Below are 13,480 nucleotides of genomic sequence, written 5' to 3' on the forward strand. Positions count from 1 at the left end.
TTCATGTTATTTCACAGTACATAAACTAATCTTAAAATAAAACTGTAAATAAAAAATGTAATAGTAAATAATGTATTAAAATATTTTAACTAAGCTTTAATTAACATTAATATATATGCTCTTTTGGAAAAATGCATTAACCAAAAATAATCATTTTGCTCTTTGGTCAAAAAAGGTGTCCGACGTGAAATGTCAGGGTTACAAATTCACTGCATTTTTTTTTTAACTCCATGTTGGTGGTTCCACAAAGGAAAGACAGTCTTCTTCACACATAGGAAATGCTAGAGAGGAAAAACAAATCATGAAATTAATTCATATATTGATCCTCTGTAAAATACTGAATTTATACCCTGAATTCTCACTTTTCTCATAAGGCCTTTTCTTCAGGCTTGCTGTGCTTGTATGGTGGCTCGAATTGCTCAATGTCAGCCTCGAGGGAAGACGGAAGACCTTTGTCCAGTTTCCACTTGCACTTATGCAATAATCAAAATTCCAATAAAATGGGCATTAAGTCAATATGGCATCAATAAGTAAAGCTGCTTCCCTTCGGCATTCACTAGCTGATGCAAGGGTTTTCTCCCTGTCGGGACAAACCAGTGGGTTGGGTGGGCGAGCTTTAATTTTTGAAGGCTTGAATGTCTGACTGTGATTACAGAGATGTATGAGCCATAATGACCCTGCTTCCAGGCTCTCGCCTCAGCCTCTTCACACGGCTGCTGTTCTCCACCGAGACGCTCCGATCTCACATAGCAATCACTTTTCACTCATGCTATACATCTTCATCTGGAGTATAATTCATAGTTTATCATCTCAAAGAGGTGGTTGCTAGTTGCTTTTCCATTGTTCACTATGGCACTACATTAATATAATACAGCTACAGTATGACCCTAAAATTTTCCTATGAGAATTCTAGACCGCATGTGTGTATTGTACTGCCTGTGTTCTTGCAGGAATGCAGGAATGCAGGAATGGCAGGAATGAAGGCTTATGAATTGATTGAATGAACAGGGCTCGAATTGACGGGGGATGCAGGGGGTGTGGCATCCCCATTTGGATTAATAAATGTGGTATTATGTAAAACTTATCATGCAAATGAAATGTTAAAATTATCTATTTCACAAATAACGGCGATTGGCCAATCAGAATTTGGGTCTGTAACAAGCTGCACACAAGTGGAAGCAAGTTTTCGTAATTTTTCGCGCAATATGGTTCTAGAGCAACTTTTTGAATTTTCAGGAAAAGAAGACAACAGAAAAGGTTATGATTTTTCCTGCATTAGAATTTAAAAACATTACCCTGACATAATGATATTGTTGTGCTGTATGTGAGAGGGATTGAGAGGATGACAGCAGAGCTGACATTATCGAGTCATCGATTCACTATGTGATGAAGCCTATATAACCTTATAGTCCAAGCAATTATAGAAAAAATACCACTAGATGAGTTTTTTTCTGAATCTTCATTTTATACAACAGTGCATAGTAACACAGTGTTATGTTCCTTGAATGATCAGTGAGCCCAGTGATTTCAACTGCCCATTCAGATGGACACTTATCCCTGCATCCCAGTGTGCATACTATCCAGCCTATCTGCCCTAAATAATATTGAAAATTACTAATATCACATAGAATTTAGGCTGGATAGTATGCACATTGGGACACAGGCTTGTTTAATTTCTTATTGAAGCAGCCTTTTTGAACGAATAGTTTGATTTGAACAATTCAATCAATCATTTATCAAAAACAGGGGCTTTGCTGCCACCTACTGGTGTTTTTTACTGCTATCATTATTAATCCAGGACAGGCCTAAACCAGCCAAGGTTTCAGCACAAAAGCACATTTAGCAAAATATTGTATAATCATCAATATTGACCAAAATTCTTCCATTTCAGGCCCAAAGAAGAAAAAAAATATTAAAATAATACTAATAATAAAAAGCTTATAAATACTAGTCATTTAATAAGGCAAATTTAAAAACTTAAATAAATAATATAAACTTTTTTAAAAATAAGAAAACTTTTGTAATCATTATGTTAAATTACATAAATTCGAAAATGAATTTGACCACACCATCCCCCCTGATTTTTTTTTTTACAATTCGACCACTGTGAATAAATGAATGAATCAATGAATCAATTTTATTCATAAAATATTTTTTTCTTTCTTTCTTTCTTTCTTTCATTTTCTTTCTTTCGTTCTTTCTTTCTTTCTTTCATTCTTTCTTTCTTTCCCTCTCTCTCTCAGGGATGTTCAAAAGCTTGTTTTTGAAAGAAGCATCTTATGCTCACCAAAGCTGCATTTATTTGATCAAAACTAGAATGTCTTTAAAAAGTAAATAACTGTTTTCTATTTTAATATTTTAAAATATAATTTATTCCTATGATGCAAATCTGAATTCTCATCAGCCATTACACCAGTCTTCAGTGTCACATGATCCTTCAGAAATGATTCTAATATGCAGATTAGCTCAAGAAATTTTTCTTATTTTTATCGAAGATGAAAAGTTGTGCTTCTTAATATTTGTATGGAAACAGTGATGCTCTTTACAGGTTTGTTTGACGAATAGAAAGATGAATTGAAAGTTCAAAAGAGCAATTATTTGAAAGAAATCATTTGTCACAATGTGAAAGTCTTTAATATTGCTTTTGATCTGTTTAATGCATTCTTGCTGAAGAAAAGTATTCATTTCTTAAAAGAAAATCTGACTGACCCCAAATATTTTGAACGGTAGTGTCTAGCCTATATTGAAATTTAATTATAATCACTATTAACCAAGTCATTTCAAAAGTTCATTTCTGCCACTGGTCTCCTCTGAAGGAAATATGTGGCTGTCCTCAACGATACCATGACAGGACATGATGGGTAATTTCTAGTCTGAGCTGGAGTCTGTCAATATGATGGCAGTAAAGACACACTGACGGACGCATACGTCCAGATCTGAAAGAACAGAATCATGGGTGTCCAGACATACGATGTCTCCAGAACATAAAACCACATAAAAAAACAAAATATAAAACACCACACCACATAAAAAAAACACACACACACAAAAACACAAAATAAACCAACACACAAACAAACACACACCCTGAGTGTCTGAGGAGATCTGGATGGTGCTCCCATAATGGTCACCTGTGCCATGTCATCAACATGAACGTTGACACCGTGGACAAACATGACATCTCCGCTGTCAATCACGTCTCTTCTGGGAACCAGATTCAGGTTCTTGTCTATTAGAAAGTCAGGGTTCGATACTTCAAACTCAACATCCTCATTTCCAGCGCAGTCGTCGAAAACCACTACAGAAAATGCAAGACAAAAGAAAAGATTGGTATATTAGCTTAGGAGAAATAAAGTTTGGCACTTGAAACCAAGTCAATACATATCACTTATTACACAGTATAGATGAAAAGGAAGGTTAACCGATAGGATTATCCATAGTTAGCATTGTTAGGATGACCGCATTCATTCACAAGTCACTTAGTAAGGCTTCCAAGAAAGGGCTCTTTTGAGGTGATATATCTTTTATGGTTGATGAAAAATGGACTTGAAGTCGCAAAAAATGTCCCTGAAAGGTGACTATGCCTGACGAAGCTATCCCAGCGCTCATTCATCCATGATCTGAAAGCAGATAAAAAATAAAATATGGCCCATTCATCAAAGGTTATTAACATGAAATAGAGAACTTTAACCCTCAACAATATCGACCCCACTTTCATCTTCACCCATCAAGTCTGACCGAGGAAGATACAGCCACACCGGCCAGCTTATCCCCTCTGATCGTGTCCGTCTCCATCTTATCTCGACGCCCCATACCTCGCTTTCACTCTTTGCGTCCTCTGTGACATATTCCTCCTCTCATTTCCCTTCCCTATCCCTCTTTCTCTCATCCATAACTCTTTCTTTCCTGCCCGTTTACCATCCTCTTTGACACTCTAAGTTACATTCTTGTAACAAAAGGTGACCTGGGGGTGAATAGATGTGAATTGGGCAGTATGACCAAAATCTTCAAGTTGTTTAATTATGGTACATTGCTATTAGTGACAATTTTTTTCCCCATTCATTTACTTTAAGTAAAATAGCGATAATAACCAAAGTAAAGATTTTTTTGGGGAAAAGAATTAAATAAATAAAAATAAATAAATATTTAGTCAGAAATACAGTAAAAAAAATTAAATAAATAAAAATTAAAAAAACAAGACAAAACACAGTACCATTGTGAAATATTATTATAATTTAAAATAACAATGTTTTAAAACACAATCTTAAAACATTTTCAACAGCCATCAGTCTTCAGTGTTACACGATCCTTCAGAAACCATTCTAATATGCAGATTTATTGCACAATTCCATTTCTTATTACCAATGTTGAAAACTGTGCTCATGCTAATATGCCGTTTTTTTGCACAATCACATTTCTTATTACCAATGTTGAAAACTGGGCTGCTTAATATTTTTGTGGAAAAACTGCAATATATATTTTCAGGATAATACTGCATTTGTTTGAAATAAAAGTCCCAAACTTTTAAATAGTAGTGAGCAACAGCTTCACCAAATGTAACAATCAATAAACAAGACTTTAAAATAGCTAATATGAACAGCAGTGACGGCTGTTAAATTATACACTATTATAATAACTATATTATTATATTGGTATAATAATCCTCCTAGAGTCACACTGCATCTAAACTGGACTCCCAGCGTGCTGCGACACGTCAGAAATAATTCATTCCAATTATGTATCAATTTTACAGTATATACTGTACACTGCGGTATAAAAAGCATAGCAGGATCTGTACAGGGTGACACATTTCTACAGCCTTACAAAGGCTACACATGTATACACGCAAAGGCACACACATTAAAACCCTTCAGAGATTCAGCCTTTGAACCTTCAATGTTTTTTTGAAAATTCTATTACATCCATAAAAGCTTAAGTGAGAACTGTAACCGGCTATAGCCGCATTTAAATATGCCATTTAAATGCATTCAATGAAGATTTCATTTGAGTAAGTGAGCTGGAACAGTGCCAGTAAAATTATTTTGTGTTCGCTCAGAAATCGCATTTCTGTTTAAAACGACTAATGTGGCAATGCAGGCTCCAAAACCAGAGGTGTTTAGCATGACACGTCAATAACGAATGCCTCTGTGACTAATTAACTTAATTGCTTAGCAGCTTTGATATATATACGTTGCGAACTGCAGGACGCCAAAACTGGAAAAAAACCTTCGAACACCTCACACCTGTGCATGAGCTACATGCAAAACTGCTTTTCTCTCTTCAAAGCTGCTTCCTTTGTGAGCCACGCTGGTTGTTCGGATAAAAAATACATTATGTATTACTCAGGCAAGCAGGTGTAGGTGCAAGATGAAGATATTGTCTTGTTCTCTCACTTAAAAATTCGCCACCATACCATACAAAGCATCCTCAAGTGAGGACTGCGGTGATGCTAACAGCATTAGCACGGTATGACCACGGAGCGTCTCACATATCTGTTCAGCTAATTGATTGAGGCAGAATCAGTATGTGACGCCCTATCGATAACCTCCATGAACACCGGTGATGAAACTGCAGGTAATCGAATGAACAGTCATTGTATTGCCTGCAGAAGCACCTGTTTCCATCGAAAGGGATCAATCATTGGTGCAGAGAAGGGTATCTTGATGCCTTTCAAGTGAATTCACTTTTTGTGTGTTAATTGTTTTTTTTTTATTTTTTTTGTACACTGTAAGTGATCTGGACACCCACAGAGGTAAGAATAAGGACGTTACTTCAAGTTTCAAGTGGGCACTTCAACTGCAGACCAAAAACAGACAGCAAACCATGTGTAGGTTTATGTGGGGGAGGCTCTTTCCAGGAAGCAGGCGGCATGGCAGAAAATTATGCATTATGCATTTTCCAAAGTAAATATATAAAATATATTCAAAAATATATCTGTGGTGGGAGAGGAATACAGGCAATTAGCGCATTTAAGGTAATTCAGGATATTTAAAGAATAAGCATCACATGATATACATTAGTATTAAATCTGAAATGCAAAATCTACATTATAGTGCCACATAAAACAAACTGAATCTTAATTAAACTAAATCAGATTTTAATGAGATTATATGGAATACAGGATACCATTGGGGGTGGGGGGGGGGTGTCCAAATGTCTTTTGATTGTGTTATGTTTAGATTGTGTTAACAAATGACAGTTCTTTAAAAGAAAAATACAAACCAAAACACCAATGCCCCTGCTGAAATGCTTTGAAATGAATAAATTATTTCTTTAGGGAAAGAAAAATTATTGAGTGTAAAATAAATAAACATAAAATGCAATAGTGTGTGAGGAAAATAGTAAGGATGGTATTATTAATACAACATGTTAAATTCAATAAATGCAAACTTAAATAATTGGTTTTAAATTTTCACTCCACTAAAGTCTAAAGAAAACACATTATGAAAAGAAAGAAAATGTATCATTATAAAGAAAATATTTGCATCATATTAAAAATATTATTTAATATTTTTATATTATGTTTAATGCTATTAGATATATAAACCTGGAGGAAAACTTTTTAAATTAATAATGTTTCCATTTTATTTATTTTTTCATTGTTTACACTATAAATATTGTTCAAAAGCATCTTGGGAGGGAGAGAGAGACAGCAGAGTTATACAGTCCTCAATGATCAAGCTAAAGGTGAAATCCCCAAGGAGAAAGTCACTTGAAAGAAAGATGCAATGCACATTCAAACCATTAAATGAAATTATAAATAAATAGATATTATGTATATAGTTTGTTTGTTGAACCCCAGTTTGAAATTTCCTATGGTTGGTTGCATAAAAGACTTAGAATAGTCTTGTAAGTTAGGTACTGTAGATTGCTCTGATTTGAATCTGAAAAATAAGACTCAATATCCCTTGGCTAACTTCTAATTGGTCTGACTAGTTTAACATAGCGGCCAGGTTTAAGCAACTGGCCCCTGATTCGACCAGGAGTTTTCTTGAAGATGCACTGAAGAGTCATATGAAAGAGCATTGAGACATATTGAGGACCATGTGGTGTAGTCATACACAAACACACAGCCCTCTTCTAGAGGTGCTGTACTGTATGTGACTGAAAGGCACAGAATCACCAGGGGAAACAGAAAGATCATTTCGGATTCTTTTCTTTCTGTCTTTCCCTTACAGTTCCCAATAATCATCAACAGCAGTAGCTCTCCCCAGCTGCTGTCAGCACTATGGTCAGAGTCAATCTCTCACACTCTGAATGTGATGTGGGCTCGGGTTAAGACACTGGGAGAGTTAGACTGAGGGTCTTAATGAGCTCCCGTGTTCATGTCTCTCTGCGGGCTCCAGGGACGATAGCAGTGCAGGGCAGTGTGTGCCGCTGTTGTGTGCTGAGATCTGCTCTTGCACCTCGGCTGTAATGAGTTCAGTCTGTCTGTCAAACTACCCACCTATCACTGTTCCGGTTACCATCAACAGCACAATTGTAGAGCTCAGAGGAACACGTGTGCTCTAATTATACTCTCAGCTTTGTTGTTTCCTAGCCTTTCAACTTGTTCATGCATGTTTTTGTAGTTGGTTTATTCTCTAAATGTCCACCTTTCAACAATTGCTCGTCTTGCTCATCTCAATCTCGCATTTTTGTCTTCCTCTCTCATCTAGATCTTCTTCTCGCCCCTGTGTTTCTCAACATCTCACAAGGCCTTTGTCAAATTGTGCTCTGTGATTTCTGGTGTAACAATAGTCATCCATCTTAGGTCAGACAGTTAAAAGTGGGAACTGGGAAAATAAACTGATACTCGCTGGCAGCAGGTTAAAATGAGTGTATATCATAGGCAAGTGTCATTTTTGTTGCCTCAGCCATAAATATTTTGAACTGACCAGGAAACAGTATTTCATATCGGTTTCATTAAAACTGCACGACAAGTGGATTATAGAGCTGTTTTTCCCCCTATATATTTGCAGCCATTGTGTAACCTACAACATCATATATTTCAGAATTAGTTTTAAAAAGCTAGTAGAACTTCAAATAAATAAATAAATGGGTAGTTGATATAAGATCTAAATTTTTAAAATAAAATAAAATAAAATAAAATAAAATAAAATAAAATAAAATAAAATAAAATAAAATAAAATAAAATAAAATAAAATAAAATAAAATAAAATAAATATGCTGTGAGAAAATGAGGAAATGTATTTCTTGGTTCCTTTGGCTATTCATAATTTTAATTTCTGACATTTTAATCCTTTTCACCTGTGTAAATAAAATAAAAAAATAAAAAAATAAAAATTCAACATATTCAAAAGTTCAACATAATAAAGTCACTCTATTAATATATTCACATAAAAAAAACTGGATGTATAACAATTTTTAACTAGAAATATGCTAGAGATCTTGAAGGAGAAAAACTGCATAAAGGAAATATATTTTCCAACCCAGGCTCATTCGAAATATGTGCCTCTAAATATATTTCTGCAACACCGTTATTACGTACCTTGCTGCACATTTTGTGGCATTTTCAAAGTAAAACATCCAGTGAGTGGCACTAAAACGCAGGTTCAATATGTGACCCTGGCCCGTTTTTGTTACATTGATATAGGCACATGTTGCTGTGTTTGTATTACATTGCTTCAGCTTCGTAATTCAAATATCCGATGAGGGTCGCTAAAAGTTAATGCTCTATCGTGTTGAAAATATCCCCTACTATATATACCCAACCCTAAACCTACCTGATAGTTTTAATAAATGCAAAATGGATATAAAAATGCATTTGTTGATGCATGTGCTGTTTTAACTTCCTTTTGTGGATTTGAGCTCTTTTGTCGAACCGTAGTTTCAAGGGTTTGTACTGGAGCACTTCATCACCTAAGTGCAACGCCATATCACATGAGCTACTGAGCAAACCTACTGAATTAGAAAACTCATGCATATGAAGCTGTATGTTAAAATTGTTTTCAATTCATAACATGATATTCCGCAAGTAATTATGGATAAATTATGCTTTATTAATCGAAACTGTAGACCTGCAAATCATATTTTGTATGAAAAGAGTTTTACTGCATCTAGTGTTCTTTTTCAACTGGAAACTGCAGGGATTCATGTGTATAGGTATGTTTTTTGAGTTTCGCAGAAATGTAGGTAGAGGCTCGTATTTCCAATGAGCCTATGTTGATATTTTCTACTGATATAAAAGATGTAAAAAGATGCACACACTCCTAAACATGTACATTTAAACACGTGTTGGAGTACAAAACACTAAAAAACTTGTTCAACAATGTACACTTCCCATCATTTACTGTGGCAGCCCAAGAAAGATCAAATACAGCAATTACACACCTAATGTGCATTCTTTGCTCTTCATTACCATGCATTAGAGCTAAAAAGCCATTGTCGGGAAGCGAAAACATTAGAAAGAACCACAAAACTGTCCAGAAAACATTAGAGCACACATCATGTAGTAATTATGATTTCCAAATATGCAAGAAAGAACTTCCCAGGAGAATTCAATATTTTGCACCGAGCAAAAAGGAGAGTAGTTTTGACAATATACCATTCGATTATGCGCAAAGCTGACCTAATTTGTAATTCCCCTGGAACTGCTTCCGTTTACAACAGTGAGCGCAAGCTAGATTCAAGTGACTTTTATGTTTTGAATAGGGATATTTATCTTACAAAAACACATCGATTTGCTACAGGAGGAAAAAAAAAAAAAATTAATAGAAGGGCACTTTTTATTTCACATCTTTTGGAATGAAGCAATGCAACACCCGCTGACTGCAAAGCTTGAAAAATCAAAGATAATTTTTTATATAACTCCGACTGGATTCATCTGAAAGAAGAAAGTCATATACACCTAGGATGCCTCGGGGGTGAGTAAAAAACAGCTTATATTCATTTTTGGGTGAACTAACCCTTTAATGACTGTTTTTTACTGTAAAATTTAAATGCTGAAATAGCAACAAATTTCAGTAATGTTCCTTTGTGTGTTTCTTTCTATTTTTGAAAGGGAGAGAAAAAAACAGAACAGATATGACATGAGCCATCACCTCTCCATCTCCGGCTGTTTTGCTTTCACCTCAGCTCTGTTTGTTAGGTGCAAGCAGGGTAACTGGTTAGTGAAGTATCTACCAAAATCAATACAAATCAAATCCACTGAAGTTTTCTCTTCGAGCACTTAACCTTTTCAACTTGGCCGTTAGTTCTTTTATCTTCCACAACACAAAAGCTTTCAGGGCCATTTTGAACACAAATGCCTTCACCAACACACACATATTTGCACACAAACGCATTGTCAAGCATTCCTACTTGCCAGCATAATTGAGGACGGTCAGGAAAACAACCATTTGTGCTTAACAAACAGCAAAGTCAAAGGATTACTCTTTGCAGAAAACCGAATCAAGTAAAGACACAGTAAATCTCTCAAACGCCACGTATCTGCTCATTTCCCTTTCCATTACACCATTTTAGATTGCTTTCAATGAGAAGGGGAAGCTCTTTATAGTGTGCCAGTAGCAAAGCAAACAGTGTCAGGCATTTCAAAGGGAGTGCGGTGAGTGTTTGATGGTATTGTGTGTTTGTTGCTGTAGAGGACAGGAGTGTTTTGGAGAGCATATAGCTACGGATTGCTTTGATGTTGGCTGTCAATAGCAGACCCCTCTCGTCTTAAAAAGAGTGTTTTTGAGCTCAAATTGCATCGTGCTACGAGGATTAGCTTGCGGGAGTTGTGCAGTGAGCCTCGGCAGAATTCAAATACACACATGGGAACCTGCTTATACACAGGCGAGCATTTTATCACTGACATGCACATGACATAACAATAAAGCCCAGATCTGATAATTGCTAGCAACATTTCATTTACTTATTAAAGCTGTGTCAATAACTGATAGCGAGAAACCTCAAAAGAGTGCAACAGTAGAGTTCCGGTATAAAAATCTCATTAATTTTCTCCACAGCGTAATTGATTTTTAACAATAACTTATAAACCTTTTCAGAAAGACCTACCATGAGCGTGGATGTTTTTAGCAATGTTTTTTGCTTGTTGAAGCCATAATTTAATATGATTTCTTCTTAAACTCTTACAAATAAAGATTATCTTTTCGGCATCTCTGATCCCATGAAGAACCTTTAACATCCATGGAATCTTTCCATTGCACAAAAGATTATTTATAGTGGGAAAAACTGTTCTTTAGATTATTAAAATGTTCATTACGAAAAGAAAAAAACAGTTCTATTAAGAACTGTTTACAGAAAGGTTCTTTGGGGAACCTAAAACAGTTTTTCTATGGCTTTACATAGAGTCCTTAGTTGTTGTTTTTTTCTCATTTTCACTTTTTTTATAGTTCAGATTTCTCTTCAAATCAAGTTTGTACATTAGTTACGTGTTTCATCAATACATTTCATACTGTAGCTGGTCATGCTCTTTCAGATTTAGAAGTCTGTATTTAGAAATTCAAAGGAAATGGGAAAATACTTCCAAACCTACACACATTGTCTAAAGCAGGGGTCGGCAACATTTTCTTTACATTTTTCTGTTTTTTTCATAAAAAGTTTTTTGCATAAAAGATATACAGTGTGAACGTACTGAACATCACTGTGTGTGTGAAAAGGCCAATGCATTGAAACCATTCAGTTTAATCACCGTTCAATATCAATGCGCTGATTTAATTGATGTGCGCGCATTCAGAAGCTCATTCAGAAGCTCATAAACTTGTTGTCAACGCTACCACACAACTTTTATCAATCGATACTGAATCTCTACATTATTTCCCAGCAAGGAGGGGGGTAAAATCGCTGTTTTTAAGTATTTAACTCAGCTTCATTGTTTGTAGAGAGAGACCGACGCAGACAATTTACACCTCTCTCTCTCTCTCTCTCTCTCAAAATGGCCATATTTGAGAAAAAAAAATCGAGTAGTTTACATCACTGAATATAGCTGTAGGTCATTTAACATTTCTATTATAAACGCATTGTTAAAAGTTTACTAATATTTAATGATTTGCAGCTTCATCTTACCTGTCTGTCTTCAAGGTTAAACTGATGCTTCGCGAATTGCGTTCTGCTTCTGTCAACAGTAAACCCCGCCTACTTTGATTTGATTGGCCATCTCAGTACATCAAAGAAATTTACTTGAAATGGTTCTGTAACATCTCCTAAGCTCCATAACATCCCAGTATAAATGCTCCTGATAAAATATTTAGGTTATTTAGACTAAGCATCAACATTTACAAACCACTGTTATTTTAAACAGAAAAGCAAGCATGGGCTGCAGCGCGTGGTGCACGTGAACTAATCCTCCGCATTAATACCAGCTTCAGCACAAAATAAACATGACTAAACATCCGAGGGTAAGTTAAAATAAAGAGTACAACTTTACAATCCATTTCTGGTCTCTTGTTATCTCTCAAGCAGTTTTTCATCTGCGCAAAGACATCAATATAATGGCCCCCGGTTTCACAGACAAGACTTAAGCTAGTCCCAGACTAAAATTCTTATTTGAGCTGTCTCAACTGAAAATATCTTGCTCTGACATATCTTAAAATATTTCAGTGTCATTGTTCTGTGTCGAGATGCACACCTGTAATGTTTTCTCCTAAGCCATTTTGTAAAAGTTGCTTAAATATCTTAATTTAACTAAGGCCTAGTCCTGGCTCAAGCTAAGCCCAGTTTGTGAAAACATATTCGGTGACCCTAAACTCATTAGTCAGCTAGAAAAATAAACTGTAGAGAGGGGCATTTTGCTAAATATACAGTATGCATCATATAACATATTCATTATAACATATACATTTTACTGTTCTACAATGTTTGATTTATGTTTGAATAAATCCATCAAGTTTTTATGACAGCCACCATTGTTTATATAAAAAAATTGAACTAAAGTAGAAATATTATTATGTAATTGTAGCTTTATTATTTAAAAAAAAAAAAACATCATTAAAGTGTAATTTAACAAATTAGTAATTTTTTTACCTTCAATATTATAGTAATTTAGTACCAGCTGACTCTCATGTATACTTTACAGCACTAGTACTGTACCTGATATATATCCAAAATAATCGATATTGAATCGAATCGTATCGTGAAATTTGTGTCAAAACCCAGACCTACTTAAAACCCTGCAGTGGATATCATTGATTCTAAGTGTTTCAATTTCCACTCTCATTTTGACGGCTGATGGTTTAATCACAATTAACCAGCTTGTTAGAATGTGAGGATGTTTATCAGCAGTCAAGTAAACACCCACACAAAATTTAGTTCAATGAGAGGCAACGACTAGGATGACATTTCAGTGGCCTGTACTCCTGATCAGAGGTGAAGCGACCAGTTTGATTCAGCATCTGATCTCATGGCACTGGCCAATCACGCTTCATCTCTGCTCTTCTCCAGCTGTGGGCTCCTTCAGTCAGCCATTGAAGAACTGAAGCCTCTGTCTAACCCAGGCCTTTCATGTTGGGATTCTCAGATCAAGACCATTAAAGGGCTG

At 35.4% G+C, this 13,480-nt stretch overlaps 1 protein-coding gene across 6 annotated transcripts in view; it reads right to left on the minus strand.

Moving 5' to 3' along the window:
* The window catches only part of LOC109108993 (cadherin-13-like), a 355,177-nt gene that overhangs the window by 233,059 nt on the left and 108,638 nt on the right, over positions 1-13,480 (minus strand). For all 6 annotated transcript variants that reach the window (XM_042744284.1, XM_042744288.1, XM_042744283.1 and 3 more), the window contains exon 3: positions 3,087-3,298. In XM_042744284.1, the coding sequence (XP_042600218.1) occupies positions 3,087-3,298 (212 nt within the window). The remainder of the gene's footprint in view (positions 1-3,086; positions 3,299-13,480) is intronic.

The sequence above is a fragment of the Cyprinus carpio genome, chromosome B18, assembly GCF_018340385.1.
Source record: "Cyprinus carpio isolate SPL01 chromosome B18, ASM1834038v1, whole genome shotgun sequence".
NCBI lineage: Eukaryota > Metazoa > Chordata > Actinopteri > Cypriniformes > Cyprinidae > Cyprinus > Cyprinus carpio.